Here is a 19811-nt window from a genome sequence, read left to right on the forward strand (position 1 = left end):
CTCCTTCCAATGTCTTTTTTCCTGTTTCTTGTATAGTTCCCATCTTCACGAGTCGTCCTGTGTTCTTTGGACACTTTGCGAAGGGTGAGGCTGTGGTCCCAGCCCCCACCTCTCCTCCCTTTCCTGTCTCACTGTTGCTCCTGCCTCTGAGGAGGCAGGAGGTGTGGAAGGGAGGTAACCTCATCTTCAAACAGGTTCTGCCACCTCCCCTCCCAAGAAGCAGGTTTGCCCAAAAGCCCAGCCTCTCGTGTGGGGGCGGGCTTTCGGGTGGAGAGTGAGATTTCTAGGGTGGTGATTTGTTCTCCAATCAGATTCTCTATAACCTGGAAGCCCTTTGTTTTGCCCTTTTAAAAGTTGGGGGGGCTAAAAGATAAGTGTGTGTGTGTGTGTGTGTGTGTGTGTGTGTGTGTGTGTGTGTGTGTGTGTGCATTCTGGGGAAGCCTGAAGCTAACGTTGGATATCTTCCTCAGGAAATCTGAGGCAGGGACTCTCAATTGAACCCATAGCTCACTAATTCTTGTTTTAGCTAGCCAGCTTAACTCCAGGAATTCCCAGAGAGCCTGGGTTACAGGTGGATGTCCTCTACCTGCCCAGCCTTTGCATGTTCTGGGGATCCAAACATGGCTCCTCTTGCTTGAATAAGTGCCTCTCCATTAAGCCAGCTCCCCAACCCTTTTCTATTTTTCAGTGTCTTACATTTGATGTGGAATGTGTGAGTGATCTTTCTGCCCCGGTTCCTATTAGGAGCTAGGTCTTACTTATTTTTAAAATATTATTTATTGTATGTATGTGAGTGTATGAGTGTGTGTATGTAGCCACACATGGACGAGGAGGCCAGGAGAGGGTGTCCTCCTCTATCATTTTGCCTATTTCTTTGAGACAAGGTCTCTCTCTACACCTGGATCCTGGCTCTTGCATTGGTTAGGCTGGAATCCAACAGCAATGTTCCTGTCTCTCTTGGAGATAGGCTGGGGGTATACAGGCCTTTGTAGAGCTGCCTGTCTTGTTACAGGGTGCTGGGATCTGAACTCCAGGCTTCATGACCAAGGAGAAAGCACTGAACTGTTGAACCATCTCTCTAGCCCTAGGAGCTTCAAACAGGTTTTGTTTTTGTTTTTAATTTTATGGGCCTGAGTGTATTGCCTGCGTGTATGTCTCTGCACCAGGTGCGTACCTGGTGCCGTTGGAAGATAGAAAAAGGTGTTAGATCTCTTGGGACTAGAGAGTTACAGATAGTTGTGAGCCCTGTCAGTTCTGGGAAATAAAAACCTGGGTCCTCCGGAAGAGCAGCCAGTGCTCTTAACCACTGAGCCATCTCTCCAGCCCTTAAAATGTGTGTGTGTGACATCTTGTGAGAACTGGTACTCTCCTTCCATCTAGGGATCAACTTCAGTTGGTCGTCTTGGCACTGGGTGCCTTTGCCCACATCGTCTCGCAACCCCAGCAGATAGCTTTTAAAGCCGGTCCTGGTGAAGGCCTGTAATCTCAGCTACTCAGGAGGCTGAGGCAGGACCGCAAGTTCAAATCCAACCTGGGCAACTTGGTGAGACTCTGTCTCAAAATAAAAAGTTAAAAATGGTCAGTGGTAGAACACCTGCCCAGCATGCATGAAGTCCTAGGTTCAGTCACCAGAACCATACACACGTACAGGCAAAGCTAGGAACTATTTTGTTTTTAATTTTTATTTATTTATTTTTACATAGTAAGACCATTACTATTATTATTTATTATTATTATTATTTTCATGCAGGCAAAACATTTATTTTTTTTTCATTTGTTCAGAGAGCTGTTTTACTTAAGTAGTGTAAGTGAGATTCCTATTCATCTTCCCTTTCACTGTTTGATTTATGGCAGACATTTTTCTATAGGCTAATCCATAATCTAAAAAGATTTTGGCCTCCCCTCCTGAAAGTATGGCCAGCATTTTCTTTCATCAGCTTGATATAGTACAAACTCTTATCCTAATAGTGAAATGTTTCACTGAGGCCTGCCCAGTGATTGGGTAAAACCAAAACTTATTATAAGCCACAGTCATCCTAGGGTCCCTCCTGCTATATAGCCTCCCTGGATCTGTGGGTTGCAGTCTGATTGTCCTTTGCTTTGTATCTAGTATCCACTTATGAGTGAGTATATACCATGTTTGTCCTTCTGAGTCTGGGTTACTTCATTCAGGATAACATTTTCTAGTTCTATTGATTTTCCTGCAAATTTCATGCTGTCATTGTTTTTGTCTGCTGAGTAGTACTCCACTGTGTATATGTACCACATTTTCTTAATCCATTCTTCAGTTGACAGGCATCTAGGTTGTTTCCAGGTTTTGGCTATTACAAAAAGTGCTGCTATGAACATAGTTGAGCATGTGTCTTTGTGGTGTGATTGAGCATTCCTTGGGTATATGCCCAAGAGTGGTACGTCTGGGTCTTGAGGTAGATTGATTCCCAATTTTCTGAGGAACTGCCGTATTGATTTCCACAGTGGTTGTACAAGTTTGCATTCCCACCAACAGTGGAGGAGTGTTCCCCTTGCTCCACATCCTCTCCAAGATAGACTGTCATTAGTGTTTTTGATCATAGCCATTCTGACAGGTGTAAGGTGGTATCTCAGAGTCATTTTGATTTGCATTTCTCTGATGACTAGAGATGTTGAGCATTTCCTTAAGTGTCTTTCAGCCATTTGAGATTCTTCTTTTGAGAATTCTCTGTTTAGCTCTTTAGCCCATTTTTTAATTGGATTGTTCAGTATTTTGGTGTCTAGTTTCTTGAGTTCTTTATATACTTTGGAGATCAGTCCTCTATCTATAAGTCTATCTATAAGTCCTCTATCTATAAGTCTATCTTGGGCCTACCATAAGTCCTCTATCTATAAGTCCTCTATCTATAAGTCTATCTTGGGCCTACTCTTCTAGCATAAGGGAAACAGAAGAGACAAGTCAGGTATCTCGCATCTGAAATCCCAGTGCGGGAGAGCTCCTATAAAAGGACTACTGTGCATTAGAGTTGGCTTCAGTTATTTGATTAAGCAAGGGCAGTTTAGGAGACCGTCTCAAAAAAGGAAACAAAACAGGCCAGGTGGTGGTGGCACACACTTTAATCTCAGCACAAGGAAGGCAGAGGTAGGCAGATCTCTGAGTTCGAGGTCAGCCTGGTCTACAGAGTGAGTTCCAGGACAGCCAGAGCTACACAGAGAAATCCTGTCTGGAAAAACCAAACCAAATAAACAAACAAACAAACAAACAAAAAACCAAAAAAAAAAAAAAAAAAACCACCGAGGCCACAACAGTCAAGAAAGCAGTTATGGGAGACGGTGAGATGAGTCTGTAGGCGGTACAGCCATTATCCGAGGGAAGGCCTGCTTACTCCTTTAAAAAGAGACAAGACTTCAAACAGGAAGAAAGTATTTAATACAAAACAAAAATGCAAAACCAAGTACCAAAGGCACAGGACATAATCCCTTTGGTTCAGTGATGGCACCAATATTTCACGTTCCCAATGGCTACAGACGTCATACCCTAAATGAAGTCAGACTGCCCCGAACCACCACACACCCTACAGTTCATCAATATTGTTTGCAACCTACGTGGGGTAAGAACGGGGAAGGAGGCCGGTTTGAAAAAAGGGGGTAGGGAGAGACTCCACATGCCGACAAGTCACTGGGGGAGCTCGCGCTGGGTCACAACACATCCCTGTACATGCTACATGAGGCTAAGTCCCTTGGCACAATCACACACAAACACACACAATCCAGTGACCCTGAGCACTCCCAGGGAAGACAAAGGAAAAACACAAGAAGCAGAGGAGGGAAAGGAAGACAGCAAGAGGCGGGTCACAGAACGCCAGGGAACATCTACTCCTAACCCTTATCTACATAGGGAAAATGAGACCAGGACAGTGAAATGTCTCACCAGAAGACACTATGCTTTCTTTAACGTGAGCAAAACCAGAAAAAGATAGACAAGAACCTGCCAGACCCACCAAGGCCCAATCAAGTTCTGCCCTCTTGGCAAAAAGTACCTGTGAGGTACTACAGCTGTCCTGGGTGCTACGTGACCCCAAGAACCTCGGATCCCCAGGGTCTCTTTGGGCTTCCTGTGACTCTGGGACAGAAGGAGCCAAAGAAAGGAAATCCAGCCATGTGTTCAAGACAAGAGACTAGCCAGGTATGGTAATACGTGACTACAATTTCAGCACTCAGGAGGATTAGGAGTTCAAGACTAGCCTCAGACATGTACAGAGTTCAAGGCCAGCCTGGGCTACAAGGGTCTCTGTCTCAAAAAGAACTTTAAAAAAATGAAATGGTGAATTCATGGAGACAAGTAGTTAACTGGATTCACGACAGATACTGGCTCTGCTCACGGTCCTTGTAAAGACACTTAGATGGGGTCTACATTCCTTTAGTCCTGCTCTGCTAAGACAGTTATCATATCACATCGTAACCATCGAAAAGAGGGGAAAACCAATGCAGATTAAATAATACAATTAAATAAAGCTTGTCTGACTGGTAGAGACCCGACAGGAGAGGCAGAAGGCTATTCCTGCAGCAGCTGCTTTCTTTCCCTCCCAGTTTTATGAGGACAGTACACTAGATCCTGGAGCAATAGACAGGGCTGGGAAATGAACCGAACATCTCAAAACATGCATCTGAGGTGGGCAAGCACCCCTCCCCACCTCCCCACCCTCTTCCCACGGTCACTTATTTGATGGGCAGGCTCTGGTACTCTGGGACAGTGAGATCTGACTGCACTTCTCAAAGACAGCCTCGGCGGAGAGCTTCGGCAGCCCCTGATCCAGAGGGCACTCATCCACCAAGCTGTTCATGGGCGTGGGGGGCAGCGGAGGGTCCTCTTCGTCTTGACTCAGTCCAGAAATCAGGGAGTTACCTGCCTTGTCCAATTCCTTGTCCGCCTGCTCCCTGGACATACCCACTACCTCAGGCTGCCCTGAAGGCATCTTCGTTGAGTCAAAATATGCTGACAGGGCTTCCTGGAGCACAGGCAGAAATTTCTTCCGAGAGACCTGGGTGTTGCCTTGAAGATAGGCTTGGAGGTCAGGAGAGATGCTTGGGATAGGGGTCAGCTTCAGGGGTGGGGAGGTGGACTGTTCCAGGACTCCACAGATCTAGAGAAGACAAAAACAGGGGATGATGCGTAATGGTATAGTAAAGAGCTAAGGTTTCTAACAGAGGTGAAAAGTATTTTGTTTGCATGTTTGTTGAGACAGGGTCTCACTATGGAGCCCTGGCTGGCCTGGAACCACAGAGATCCACTGCTGCCTTCTGAGTGCTGAGGTTACCTGTGTACCACCATGCCCAGCTGAGGCGCTTGGGATCAAATCCAGGGCTTCACGAAGCCAGCAAGCACGCTGCCAGATGATTTACATCCCCAGACCCCCCGACTGCCTTTGTTTTTTTTTGACACAAGCTCTTAACACTTAGTGAAGCCCTGAAACTTACTAAGTAGCCCAGGCTGGCCTTGAATGCATTGTAATCCCCCTGCCTCAGCTTCCTATGGGTTGATATTGTAAGACACCCTGCATGGCTGGAACATTTATTTAGATGACATATTTTGTTTCATTAACAAAGAAATCAAAGCGCACAGAGGTTTTCTTTTCTCTCTCTCTCTCTTTTTTTTTAGACAGGGTTTCTCTGTGTTGCCCTGGAACTTGCTCTGTAGACCAGGCTGGCCTTGAACTCAAAGACACTCCCACCCTTTGGTGGCTCAGAGGTTTTCTTGAGTAAAATCATGTGGATAGTGGCAGAACCTGACACAGTGAAACAGATCCCAGGATCCCTGGCACTTGATAAAATGCAAGTTCCATGTGTATATCTATCCATTACAAAGATTGAACTTTCTCTTTGGCCAGGACAGGACTGGCACCCACACAGAGATCACAGGACTAAGGAGGAAGAAACAGAACAAAGTGAGGGTGGGGGACAGGCCAAGCATGCCGCCCATCTGGCTCTCTACAGATACCTCACTATATTGGGACAGCTGCTACATCCACTTACGGTAATTGATGTTTACATAGAACAGGTCCCTGACACTGGACCCCGGACTGTCACCAAAAGTAGTGTTCCAAATGTCTTATACTAGGAGGGAAGGAGGAGACGGCAGAGCGGAGTGTAGAAAGGGTCCTATCTCACAGCACAAAGAACACGGGTAGCTACTGTCACCAGACAGAGTGGTTGGTGGAGAGGGACTAGGTTCCGGAAGGTGGAAGGGTACATTCTTGTAACCAAAGTACCTTCCCCTTAACATGGCTAGTAAGAGCCACTTGTTCTGAACATGGACTCTGCCTCGAAACACACTTTATGCTAATGACCACGTCAGAGTGTGCAGTGGTGACTCTTCCTTGAGTCACAGACTCTGTGAGTCCTCTGGCTTAGCTCAAAGGGCAAGCAGGTAAAACCCAAGACAGAAAAACGTGTCTACCTGACCGGAAAACCTGGCACACGCCTTTAATCCCAGCACTCGGGAGGCAGAGCCAGGCGGATCTCTGTGAGTTCAAGGCCAGCCTGGGCTACAGAGTGAGATCCAGGAAAGGCGCAAAGCTACACAGAGAAACCCTGTCTTGAAAAACCAAAAACCAAACCAAACCAAACCCAAACCCCAAAAAAACAAAAAACAAAACAAAACCAAAAAACCTAGTTCTCTCCGAGTGCCAGCCACCCCTACAGCAGGGGAGGAAACAAAGAGAAACTGTCAGCACAGGACAGACATGCCTCTCCTGAGTGCAGAGAGCTGGCTGGACTGTCCTCGGCATAGTCACAGTACAGGCAAGGCAACCCAGAATCCTACACCAACCGAAAACCGAAAGGAAGGTCGGGAAAGGAGCTGACGCGCTCCCGAGGAATTCTCTGGAGTGTGGTTTCCAGGTGGACACCAGTGTGGTGCACAGCAGAAAAGGTTCCTACTGTGTGTGTGTGTAGGGGTGGGGTGGGGCCCCCTTTTCTCTCACTTTTTGTAGTGCTGAGGATTGAATCTGAGACCTCACACATGCTAGGGAGGTGCCCCACCCCCAGGCTTCTCTTTTGTTCATGAACTGTTAAGAGAATGGAGAGAAAGGACTCATCTTCTTTTAGGTTTTGCTGTTGTGGTGGTTGTTTGTTTTGGAGTTTTCTGGGGGGAGGGAGTTGGTGGTATTGAGGATCAAACCCAGGGCTTTGGCTAGGGGAGCACTCTATCACTGAGCTAAATTCTCAGCCACTCTCTGAATGTTTTATTTGGAGATAGGGTCTCATACTTCATAGACCTGGCTAGCCTCAAACTCATGGGCTATCCTCCTGCCTGATTCTTACAGCTGGGAGTAGAGGGGTGTGCAGCCACACCTGGCCTTAGCACTTAGGTCTGTGGAATAGTTTCACTGTTACTGAGTAGCACTGGGCTGCAGTCCCTAAATTCCGGGAATACAGGCCTGGGTCAGCATGCCCAGTAAGAGCAAATTCTAACTCCAGGTTGACATTTCCTCCCAACCAAGGTCTCCTTCAAGCTCCCTGTAAACAGAATTGCTGTCTAATCTTTAACGTTTTTCTCAGTATCTGTATGACTAAGGCTACTCCCTCTTTAGAGCGAGTGGCTAAACACAGGCAAGGGACCTGGGTCCGAGTCTATGAGATTCTGGATAGCTGGGCTGAGGGTTCCCATCCAGCACTGAGGAGGTTGAGGCAGGAAGACTGCTGTGAGTTCAAGGGCAGCCTGGGCTACAGTGTGAGGTCCTGTCTCAAAAACAAAATTAGGGCCAACAGAAGAAGGTACTTGCTGCCCAGGCTGACCTGAGCTTGGTCCCCAGGACCTACCTACAGGCTGTCCTCTGACCTCCACGTGGGCACACACACTAGATATATTGGGAGCTGGAGAGATTGCACTTGCTCAATCATGAGGACAGTTGGATTCCAGCATCCATGTTGGGTGGCTAGGTCACTCTAGCTCCAAGTAATCTAAAAACCTCTTCTGGCCTCCATGGGCATCCACACACATGTGCACAAACTCACATGGACACATAAACACATAATAGTGAATAAAAATTTAACACACACACACACACAGAACCCATTCTGTATAAAAATACAACTCGAGGGGGCTGGAGAGATGGCTCAGAGGTTAAGAACACTGCTTGCTCTTCCAAAGGTCCTGAGTTCAATTCCCAGCAACCATATGGTGGCTCACAACCATCTGTAATGAGATCTGGTGCCCTCTTCTGGCCTGCAGGGATATGTGCACTGTATACATAATAAATAAATAATTAAAAAAAATACAACTCGAGGTAAGGTCTTGCGGCACAGGAATATAGAACACAAAGGCACACTTGGGCCATTGACCCTCAGATTGACGAGGAGGAGACTCACTGTCATTCGAAGTGCCGAGTGGGGACAGAAAACAGCTAACTGGCGTACTGGCTCATTTTGAGTGTTGAAAAAGATAGTCATGGCAACCAGGGCATCGTAGGTATGATCATGGCAGAAAGCACTGAGATCTTCCAGGACGTCCAGCCGCTGCAGAAAGACCTAGAAAGGAAGAAAGAGAGTAATGGAAGCTTACAGCTAGACCATATTCTTACTAACAAATCCTTGGAAGGTTTTCTGTGCATGGAGCACACAATCTGTGCACCGCTAAAATGGTATGCAGTATTTACGCTGGAGACTGGGATAGAATGGGGAGGATATCGGCTTCTGACTGTGGCAGAACTGTTTTAAAAACTAGCTCTACTACATTGCCTCTTAGGAATAAGACCAAGAAGCGATATTAACCTCCTGGGCCTAAGTTTCCTCAATAAAGTAAGAAGACAGCATTTCCCAGACAGTTGTTTTAAGGATTAAACATGAAGATAACAGAGAATGGAAACATGGACAGTGGCCAGATGTGCGCGTCAGATTTTTTTGCAAACTTGAAACAGGTTTGGGTCGTCCGGGAAGACAAAATCTCAACAGGGACAATGCCTCCCTAAGACTGGCCTGTAGGGAAGCCTGGAGGGCATTTTCTGATTAGTGATTGATGTGGGAGGGCCCAGCTCACTGTGGGCAGTGCCACCCCTGGGGAGGTGGTCCTGGGTTGTCGAAGAAAGCTGGCAGAGCGAGCCATGAAGACCAAGCCAGTGGGCAGTGTTTGTAAGGGTGTTCGTAAGGGTTGCTTCAGTTCCTGCCTCCAGGGTCCTGCTCTAGGTTCCCTTCTGATGGCAATCCATCCTCGGCTCTCTCTTTGCTAATCTATTACCCAAATAGTTTTCATGCAGCATTTTCTGTAATATATAATACCATTATTTATTTCAAGTCAGGGCTTTTCTCTATCCTTGGCCTTTCTTCTAGTGTGTATGTGTGATATATGAATGTGTGTATGCATGCATGCATGCGTGCCTACGTGAGTGTGCAGAGAATGAGGAGGACATCAGGTGTCCTGCTCTATCACTTTTACCTTATTCCCGTCTCTTACTGAAGCTGGAGCTAGGCTGGTGGCCAGCCAAGCCCCCAGTGATCCTGTCTCCTCCCCTCACAACACTAGGGTTGCAGGTGCCCACGCCCAGCTTTTGTGTGTTCTGGGGATCTGAACTGGGGTCTTCGTGATGGTGACTGAGCCTGATGTCTGCTGAGCCATCTCTGCAGCCCCCTATCCTTGGCCATTCTAAGGTGTCAATTTGTACAGTGGTTAGGATACATGGCAACCCTTCCATGCGGTCATGTTTGTTTTCCACATTAGGCTATACACCATGGTTTCTTAAACTGTGGGTGTGAGCCGGGCGGTGGAGGCGCACGCCTTTAATCCCAGCACTCGGGAGGCAGAGCCAGGCGGATCTCTGTGAGTTTGAGGCCAGCCTGGGCTACCAAGTGAGTTCTAGGAAAGGCGCAAAGCTACACAGAGAAACCCTGTCTCGAAAAACCAAAACAAAACAAAACAAAAAAAACAAAAAACTGTGGGTGTGATCCCACATGGGATCTCATAACTGAAATAACTGAATGGGGGGCATGGAAGGTTGATCAAGTTTCAGTGGTAGAGCATTTGCCCAGCAAGGCCTCAGCACTGAAAAACAAACAAACAACTCATGAGACAACTGTGTGCTAGGAACTGTGTGCTTGTTTGTTTAGATTTATTTATCCTATGTGTTTAGCCGGGGTGTATGCACTCACACTATGTGTGTGTATGGTGGTGTCCACAGAGGTCAGAAGAGAACATCTGATGCCATGGAATTACAGATGGTTGTGAGCACATGTGCATGCTGGGAACCAAACTCAGGTCCTCTACAACAGAACCAAGTTCTCTTAACCACCGAGCATCTCTCCAGCCCTTGACTGTGGTTGTTTTCAAAGATTTCTGATTTTTTTTTTTTTTTTTTTTTTTTTTTTTTGGTTTTTCGAGACAGGGTTTCTCTGTGTAGCTTTGCGCCTTTCCTGGAACTCACTTGGTAGCCCAGGCTGGCCTCGAACTCACAGAGATCCGCCTGGCTCTGCCTCCCGAGTGCTGGGATTAAAGGCGTGCGCCACCACCGCCCGGCTGATTTCTGATTTTTAAGTACAGATGTGTATGTGTACGTGATGCTGATGCCCTTGGAGACCAGAAGCATCAGGGTTGGAATGAGATGAGGCCAGAGTAAAGAACAGAGGTCAGATAAAGGCACAGGGAGCCTTTAGGTTGTCTAAGAAACACAATGAGAAAGAGTAAAGCGAGGAGTGATTGGATGTGATCTCGTTTATTATTTTATCTATTTACTTATTTAAGATAGGGTCTCACACAGGGCGGTGGTGGCGCTCACCTTTAATCCCAGCATTTGGGAGGCAGAGGCAGGAGGATCACTATGAATCTGAGGCCAGTCTGATCTACAAAGCAAGTTTCAGGACAGCCAGGGCTGTTACACAGAGAAACACTGTCTCAAAAAAACAGAGAGAGAGAGAGAGAGAGAGAGAGAGAGAGAGAGAGAGAGAGAGAAGAAAGAAAGAAACCCTGTTTTGAAAAACCTAAGAGGGGGGAAAAGGTAGAGTCTCACTGTGTGACCCTGGCTGGCCTCGAACTCTCAGAGAACCACCAGCCTGTTTCCCAAGCACTGGAATTAAAAGCACTTGCCAGCATTCCTGGTGTCCAGTTCAGGGCTGCTATCGCTGTGCTGAAACACCATGACCAAAAGCAACTCGAAGAAAGAGTTTATTATGTTCACATCACAGTCCATCATTGAAGAAGTCAGGACAGGAGCTCACACAGGGCAGGAACCTGGAGCCAGGAGCTGACGCAGAGGCCGCGGACGGGTGCTGCTTGCTGACGAGCTCCACGTGGCTTGGTCAGCCTGCTTTCTATAGAACCCAGGACCGACCAATCAATCCCACATTGATCACTAATTAAGAAAATACCATATGGGCTTGCCTACAGCCTGATCTTATGGGGATGTTTTGTCAACTGGGGTTCCTGTCTCTCAAAGGATTCTAGCCAAAACACCTAGCATGAGATATATATTCTTAGACTAAATATATATACATACATTCTAAGATTTAAAAAATTTTTATGTGTATGTAAATGTGTCTATATGAGTGCAAATACTTCCAGAGGCCAGACAGCATAGGAGTCCCTAGAAGTGGAATTATAAGTAGTTATAAAGTGCTTGACATGGGTGCTGCGAACTGAATTTTGGTCTTTTATAAGAGCAGTGATCGCTCTTAGCTGCTAAGGACCATTCTACAGCCAGACATGGTAGCTCAAGATTGTAACCCTAGCTCTTAGAAGCAGGAGCAGGAAGCCTGCTTTGAATTCAAGACCAGTCTGGGCTACACAATGAGATCCAGGCCAGCCTGTCTTGAAACCACACAAACAAGGTCAAGGAGATGGCTCGGTGGGTACAGGCACTTGTAGAAGAAGATTATTATTATTTTTTTTTTTTTGGTTTTTCAAGACAGGGTTTCTCTGTGTAGCTTTGCGCCTTTCCTGGGACTCACTTGGTAGCCCAGGCTGGCCTCGAACTCACAGAGATCCGCCTGGCTCTGCCTCCCGAGTGCTGGGATTAAAGGCGTGCACCACCACCGCCCGGCTGGAGAAGATTATTTTAAGGCGTGTTACTTTTGTTTATGTTACATTTGTTTAACTCTGTGAAGCTGTGTTACTTTGCCTGTCTAAAACACCTGATGGTCTAATAAAGAGCTGAATGGCCAATAGCAAGGCAGGAGAAAGGCTAGGTGGGGCTGGCAGGCAGAGAGAATAAACAGGAGGAGAAATCTGGGAAGAGGGATTGAAAAGGGGGAGCCAGAGAAGGAGGAGGACATCAGGAGCCAGCCACCCAGCTATACAACCAGCAACGGAGCAAGATTTACAGAAGTAAGAGAACGGGAAAAGCCCAGAAGCAAAAGGCAGATGGGATAATTTAAGTTAAGAAAAGCTGACAAGAAACTAAGCCATGATAAGGCTGGGCATTCATAATTAATTATAAGCCTCCATGTATGATTTATTTGGGAACTGGGTGGCGCCCCCCCCAAAAAAGACCAAAGACCAACCAACAACAGGCATTTGCTGCCAAGGCTGCCAACCTGAGTTCAATCCCTGGCATCTACATAGTAGAGGCAGAGAACTGGCTATTGCATGATGCCCTCTGGCCTTTCTAAGTGTGCTGCACGGCACACACTCTCACAAACACCAATAAATACTTGTTTTTAAATCTTTTATTCATTTTACATATCAACCACAGTTCCCCCTCTCACCTCTTCTCCTGCTTCCACCCCCCCCCCCCCCCCCCCCCGCCTCCTCCCCAACCCAGCCCCATCCCCTCCTCCAAAAGGGTAAGGCCTTCCATGGGGAGTCAGCAGAGCCTGGCACATTAAGTTGAAGCAGGTCCAAGCTCCTCCCCCTGCATCAAGGCTGAGCAAGGTGTCCCAGCATAGGGAATGGACTCCAAAGAGAGATCCTGATCCCACTGCCAGGGGCCCCTCAAACAGACCACGCTACACAACTGTCTCCTGTACGCAGAAGGCCTAGTTTGGTCCCATTCAGGCTCCACAGCTGTGGGTCTAGAGTTTGTGAGTTCCCACGAGCTTGGTTCAGTTGTCTCTGTAGATTTCCCCATCACGATCTTGAACCCCCTTGCTCAGTGGGAGTGCAAACTTGTACAGCCACTTTGGAAATCAGTATGGTGACTTCTTAGAAAATTGTTTTGTTTGGAGAAAGGGTCTCACTATGTAGCCTCACCTGGACTGGAACTCAGAGATCTGCCTACCTCTGGGACTCCAGAGCGCAGAGATTAAAGGCATGTGCCACTGTGCCTGACATAAATGTAATTTTTTTTAATGTAATTTCTTTTTTGTTAACATTTATTTATTTATTATAGATACAGTGCTTTGCCTGCAGTATTCCTGCAGGCCACAAGAGGGCGCCAGATCTCATTACAGATGATTGTGAGCCACCATGTGGTTGCTGGGAATTGAACTCAGGACCTCTGGAAAAACAGCCAGTGCTCCTATCCTCTGAGCCATCTCTCCAGCCCCGTAAATGTAATTTCAAAAATATTTTGAAAGGGCTGGAGAGATGGCTCAGCTGTTAATGGCTAGGATATATATTTACATATATTTAAGTTTTATTTTATTTTATGTGTATGAGTGCTTTGCCCGCATGTATATACGTGCACCATGTGTGTGCCTGGGGCCCACAGAGGTCCAAAGAGAGAGTTAGAAACCCTGGAGCTAAAGTTACAGATCATTGTAAACCACTATGTGAGTGCTGAGAACTGAACCCAGGTGCTCTGTAAGAACAAAAAGAGGCTCTTAACCACTGAGCCAACTCTCGATCCCTGTCAAAAAATATTAAAAAAAAAAAAATCACAATGGCCAGGCGGTGGTGGCACATGCCTTTAATCCCAGCACTCGGGAGGCAGAGCCAGGCAGATCCCTGTGAGTTCGAGGCCAGCCTGGTCTACAGAGCGAGATCCAGGAAAGGCTCCAAAACTACACAGAGAAACCCTGTCTCAAAAAACCAAAAAAAAAAAAAAAAAAAAAAATCACAGTGGGAGCTCCTACCCTTTTGGAGGAGGGGATGGGGGGTAGGCTGGGGGGGAGTGGGAGGAGGGATGAAAGGGGATCTGTGGTTGGTATGTAAAATGAATAAAAAAATTTCTTTAAAAAAATCACACATACACAGAATCACTGATTACGAAGAGTGGGTTGTGCAGAGCTGCAGGGATGCAGAGGAACGAGCAGTCGGCCTATCACGGCAGCGCAGTGAGGGGTGGCGGACTGCAGAGAACTCCAGGGGAGGTGGAGACAAGCGGAGAGGCACCACGGTGTTCTAGAGTGAGAGGGGGGTCAAGGGCAAGTCTCCCGTGTGAGAAGAGACGCTCCCTTCCCATTCACGCCGGCAGTTTGCTCCTACCTCCAGATCCATGTAGACGGCACTGATGGCCACCTTGGTGCCTTGTCGGTAGATGGTCTTCTGGTCCTTTCTGAGCATCTGCTCAGTGGTCAGGCCTAGAAAACAGAAGGGAGACTAGAGTCACACAGGGGACTTGGCCTAACACCACAACGGCGAAGACAAGGAGAGTGGGAAGTGGTTCCTCCTAGGGGCAATGAACAGGAGCAGTAAGTGAAGATGTAATTATATAGAGGATTACTTAGATAATCAGGTCACGGATTGGACAGATGGCTCAGCAGTTAAGAGCACTGGCTGCTCTTCCAGAGGGCCAGGGTTCAATTCCCAGCACCCACGTGGCAGCTCACAACTGTGTGCAACTCCAGTTTCAGGGGAGCTGACACCTTCTTCTGTCTTCTGTGGGCACCAGACATACACATAGTGCACAGACATACATGCAGGCAAAACACACATCCACATGAAATAAAAAAATTAAATAAAATGATGATAATAATCAGGTCACAAGAGTTGAATGGGACTTTAGAAAGGGGGTTTATTGGGTGTGGTGGTGCACACCTGTAGTCCCAGGGCTCTGGAGGAAGAGGCAGGGATGAGTTTGAGAGCAGCCGGGTCTACATCATGAATTCCAGGTTAGCTAGTTACATCGTGAGACTGCCTCATTAAAACAAACACGCCACTCAAACACAAGCAAACGACAACCCAGAGCCAACAGCACAGAGGCTCCGACTCTGCCCCAGCCTCCTCTCACCCTGTCGTTCTTTATTTATTTACGAGTTTTGCCCGGGATCACACCTGGGGCCTTGTACATGCTGGGCAAGTGTCTGCTCTTCAGCTACATCCTCGGCTCTGAGGTTTTCTTCCTCTCTATATTCTCTTTACTTTTTTTTTAAAGATTTATTTATTTATTATGTATACGGAAGAGGGCGCCAGATCTCATTACAGATGGTTGTCAGCCACCATGTGGGTGCTGGGAATTGAACTCAGGACCTCTGGAAGAGCAGTCGGTGCTCTTAACCTCTGAGCCATCTCTCCAACCCTCTCTTTACTTTTTAAAAGTACATGTAGCATTGCTATTTCCTTCTTTTGCTTTTTGTATATCAACAGGTAGAAGATTATGGAAGTTTTTGGTTCTCCTTGTCCTTTGAACAGACACTGAATTACTCATTCCTCCTCCAATAACACAGCTCCTGTTCTGATAGCTTGCCACACCCTGTATGTGTTATTATGTCCTAAATTCGGATAACTAACTCCCCCCACCCCCACCCCGTACATGTTATTGTGTCCTACATTCTCAGGTGGCACTGGGACTCGTTACGATGTTTTATTCTTTGAGAATTTCATACAGTGTTGATCATATCCACCCTCCCCAACAGTCTCAGACCCGCCCGCCTTGCTGCCCACCCACCTCCAGATCTTTTCTTTTTATATCCAGCAAGCCCAATTTGTGCTGTGCAGGTAGTCTTGGATTGTTTGTTTTGTTTTCCAAGACAGGGTTTCTCTGTGTGTAGCCCTGGCTGTCCTGGAACTCACTCTGTAGCCCAGGCTGGCCTCGAACTCAGAGATCCACCTGCCTCTGCCTCCCGAGTGCTGGGATTAAAGGTGTGTGCCACCACCTCCTGGGTAGTCTTAGCTTTTTTTTTTTTTTTTTTGGTTTTTCGAGACAGGGTTTCTCTGTGTAGCTTTGCGCCTTTCCTGGACCTCGCTCTGTAGCCCAGGCTGGCCTTGAACTCACAGAGATCCGCCTGCCTCTGCCTCCCAAGTGCTGGGATTAAAGGCGTGCGCCACCACCGCCCGGTTTAGTCTTAGCTTTTTTAATCCTTTTTTTATTTGGTTTTTTGAGACAGCATTTCTCTGTGTAGCTTTCACTTTGGAGATAGGGTCTCCTCATATAGATCAAGCTGTCCTTCAACTCACTCGATAGCTCAGGCTGCCCTGAACTTCCTATCTTCCCGCCTGGGCTTCGCCAGTGCTGGGATTATAGCACAGGCTCCTACCCCCAGCCCTTTTCACCCTCTTCCAGACTCAGGACGACTGACTGATCGTTCACAAGCAGACACATAAGCCACTCGTTTCTCTGTGGTATAAGAGTAAACCATTTTAATGTTCTGAAATCGTCCTGACGGCTTTCCAGAGACAATGTGCAAAGCCTGCCCACTGTCTTTCTCATGCGGAAAATCCATCGCACCTGAGACATCAAACTTTGCCTTTTGCAGAGAATCAAAGATGTCCTTTCTCTGGGGAAGATCTGGGAAGAGAGCCTCCAGCTTTTCTACATATTGGCTGTCCTTTGGGGTTGCCTTTCCAATTTTGGCATCCATGTTGACACAGTCCAGGATGATGGTACCTACGAAGGGACAGGAAGAACAGGAGTCCTTTGAGTGAACCCTCCACTCACACCCACTAGCATACACATAATTCCAAACCCGATGGACACAACTCAGAGAGTGTATCCGGGCCAGCCCATGAGGACAAAACCATACACTTGGACTGACCGTGTCCTAAGTGAGACCTCCCAAAGTAAAATGCAATGAAGAGCACGGGAAGATGGAGAAGCAGCCTGAACACAGGGTGGAGAAACGGCTGAGCAGTTAAGAAAGAGCACTGGCTGCTCCTGCAGAGGACCCGGGTTTGAGTCCCAGAACCAACACGGCAGTTTACAACGGACACTCCAGTCTCAGGAGATCTGAGGCTCTCTTCTCGCCTCCTTAAGTACCAGGCATGTACACCGTGCAGACATACAGACACACAAAACACCCAAACATATAAAAGTAAATAAGTAAACTAAAAAGAAGCCTGTGCATCCTAGGCCTTATGGATTTCACAACCTCAGAAGGAATCCAGCTCCTCAGCAAGCCAAATTCCATCACAGAATCTTTTTTTTTGTACATTTTTACTTATTCTTTGAAAATTTCATGTTCTTCCCCCCTCTCCCAGCTCCACCTCCACCTCCCTACCCACCCAACAGCATGTTCTTTCTCTCAAACAAGCAGGTAGGAGCTGGAGAGAGGGCTCAGGTTAAGAGCCCTGGCTGCTCTTCCAAAGGACCCAAGTTCAATTCCTAGTACCAACATGGCAGTTCACAATTCTGACACCCTCTTCTGGCGTCTGAGGGTATCAGGCAAAACATACACCCACATAAAAATTTTTAAACTTTTTAAAAAAAGACACAAACAAACAAACAAGCAAACACCAACCCATGGAGAATGGTTTTTGTTGGCCAAGTACTTCTAAGGATGGAGCCTGCCCCAGAGTGTGTTGGATATACCTAGTGTCACTCCACTGAAGAAAACGGATTCCCCTCTCTCAGTAGCTACGGATTTCAATAGCTTTTTGGCTACAGCTGAGGCTTTGTGCCCTCCTCCCTCTGTGTTTGGATTTTGTCTTCCGTCAGGGGATCTTCCTGTTGGAAGAGACTGCCTGTCTAATCTAACTAGCCTCGGCACGTGCACACCCCATGGAAAGGGGCAGAGAACTGCTCAGAGGTAGCCGTTTCCTGTGGAACTGAGAGCACAGTCTGCTTCCTGTGTCTTTGCTGGGTCCTTCCATGACACAGAGCTGCAGACGGGAACCGCCCAGGTCAGTTGCCCTGGGCCTCCTTCCCACTTTCTCCAACACAAATCCCCAGGAGTGAAACGATGCCCACGCACTGCGGAAGAACCCTTGCCCTCCGGATGAGCCGACGGCTTTAAGAGCACATAGTTACAAGTAAGGCCGCAAGCGGCTAGACTTTCTGCCCCCTTTCAGGATGGGAGCAAAGAACCGTTCAGGTCCTAACCCAAAACTGATCCCTTACCATGCAGTAGGGAGGCAGTTTGTCTGTCCAAGATCTCTGGTGCCCCCTGCAGGATTCTCTCGGCCACCAAGGTAGCACAGGACCCCACCAGCTCAACTGACACATGACAGGGAGGGCAGTGTTTCTGCTCAATTGGTCGATGGTCCAGCACCTCCACTACAGCCTCCTCCAGAGCTGCGTCACTTCTGGGGAGGGCGGTGGATCACAGAAAACAGAAAGAAAGCAAAGTACATCAGCACTCCAGCTGCCAGAACCAATCTCCACCATAAAGAAAAGTATGGGTGTCTCAGGCAAATACACAGAGGTCACCTTTGCCTGGGCCTTACTTTTTTTTTTTTTTTGGTTTTTCGAGACAGGGTTTCTCTGTGTAGCTTTGCGCCTTTCCTGGGACTCACTTGGTAGTCCAGGCTGGCCTCAAACTCACAGAGATCCGCCTGGCTCTGCCTCCCGAGTGCTGGGATTAAAGGCGTGCGCCACCACCGCCCGGCAGCCTGGGCCTTACTTAACTGCTCTACTCTCTTCAATGTGGTATCTGAAATGGCATTTTAAATGGCACGAAATGAACTCTGTGAAGTGTTTGAAGTTACTGTCCGGGTTGCCAGTCCAAATGAACTCTGACACTCAACAGAACCTTGTTCTTTTGACAATTAAACACCGTGTAGGTCACCAGGTTAGGGCTTTAACCCACGCCTTCCTTTCCAGGCCTGTGCTACGCCCTCAGTATCCTCTGTCTAGACTGTTTCAAGTCTCCTCACCAGTCATCTACTTTTCAACTAAAGGCTCATTAAAACCTTCAAACGCTTCCTGAATGATCACTTGAAAAACAAAAACAAAAAATTTTACTCTGTTCGGACCTGAATAAATATAATTAAGTTTTCTGCTACCTAAACTAAAAAGTCCAATCTCCTTAGAAGGCCCTACAAGGCCTCCATGGTCTGGCCCTCCCCCAGTCTCATCAATTCATGGCTTACCTTTCCCACATAGTTCATGCTCAGCTGGGCAAAACAAGTCCCAGACCCCCAGCTCAGTGTGCAATTTCATGCCTGCCTGGCTTTTCGCTTCCATTACTTCCCCCTCGGCCTGAAAGGCTCTTTCAGCCACTTTCCCACCCCTGTAGAGGACAAACACCAAATTCTCTTTGTAGACCAGGCTCAAGTCAGCTCCTCTACAGAATCTTGACGTCCTCAGTTTCCCTCCAGTATGATGAGTTACGTCCATGTCTATTCTGTCAAGTCCCACCATCCTCTGGAGTGACAGTTATCACTTGCCTCCAGCACCCACTACGATGATCTGTGTGCTTACTGCTCTCTTCCTGACTGAAAGAGGCATGAACACTGTCACCTTCACCCACTTCAGAAAAAGGTTTTCATGAGTCAATTCACGGATGCCCTGAGGTACCTACCCATCATTTCTTGCTATAACCACAGTGTGTTCAAGGAGAAAATAGACATTTTTAAGAATAGTAGGAGCCAGACACACTTAGGCAAATCTCATACTCATGTTGCTTTCTGGCAGCTTTTTCTAGTCCTAAATTAGAAGTGGAATTATTATAGATGTACACATTTGTTGAACAGACATGACTGAGATATTTATAGAGTCTACTAGAACATATTATTCTTGTGTTTCAAAACACCAAAAAGTTTTGACATGGGAGGCAGATTTAAGTTATTTTGAATGATTATTTAGTTTGAACTCACTATA

General features: G+C 47.2%; 1 protein-coding gene across 3 annotated transcripts in view; it reads right to left on the reverse strand.

Moving 5' to 3' along the window:
- Positions 1-3069: 3069 nt before the first annotated feature.
- Positions 3070-19811, reverse strand: part of Prune1 (prune exopolyphosphatase 1) — a 33247-nt gene continuing 16505 nt past the window's right edge. For 2 of the 3 annotated variants that reach the window (XM_052730182.1, XM_052730183.1), the window contains exons 4-8: positions 18111-18295; positions 16503-16661; positions 14321-14415; positions 8341-8499; positions 3070-5114 (exon numbers count right to left, since the gene is read on the reverse strand). In XM_052730182.1, coding sequence (XP_052586142.1) covers positions 4686-5114; positions 8341-8499; positions 14321-14415; positions 16503-16661; positions 18111-18295 — 1027 coding nt within the window. In that variant the 3' untranslated portion in view covers positions 3070-4685. The remainder of the gene's footprint in view (positions 5115-8340; positions 8500-14320; positions 14416-16502; positions 16662-18110; positions 18296-19811) is intronic. The other variant, XM_052730184.1, reaches the window with a different exon arrangement.

Source organism: Peromyscus californicus, unplaced genomic scaffold, assembly GCF_007827085.1.
Source record: "Peromyscus californicus insignis strain IS unplaced genomic scaffold, ASM782708v3 Scaffold_9__1_contigs__length_137607984, whole genome shotgun sequence".
Classification (NCBI taxonomy): Eukaryota; Metazoa; Chordata; class Mammalia; order Rodentia; family Cricetidae; genus Peromyscus; species Peromyscus californicus.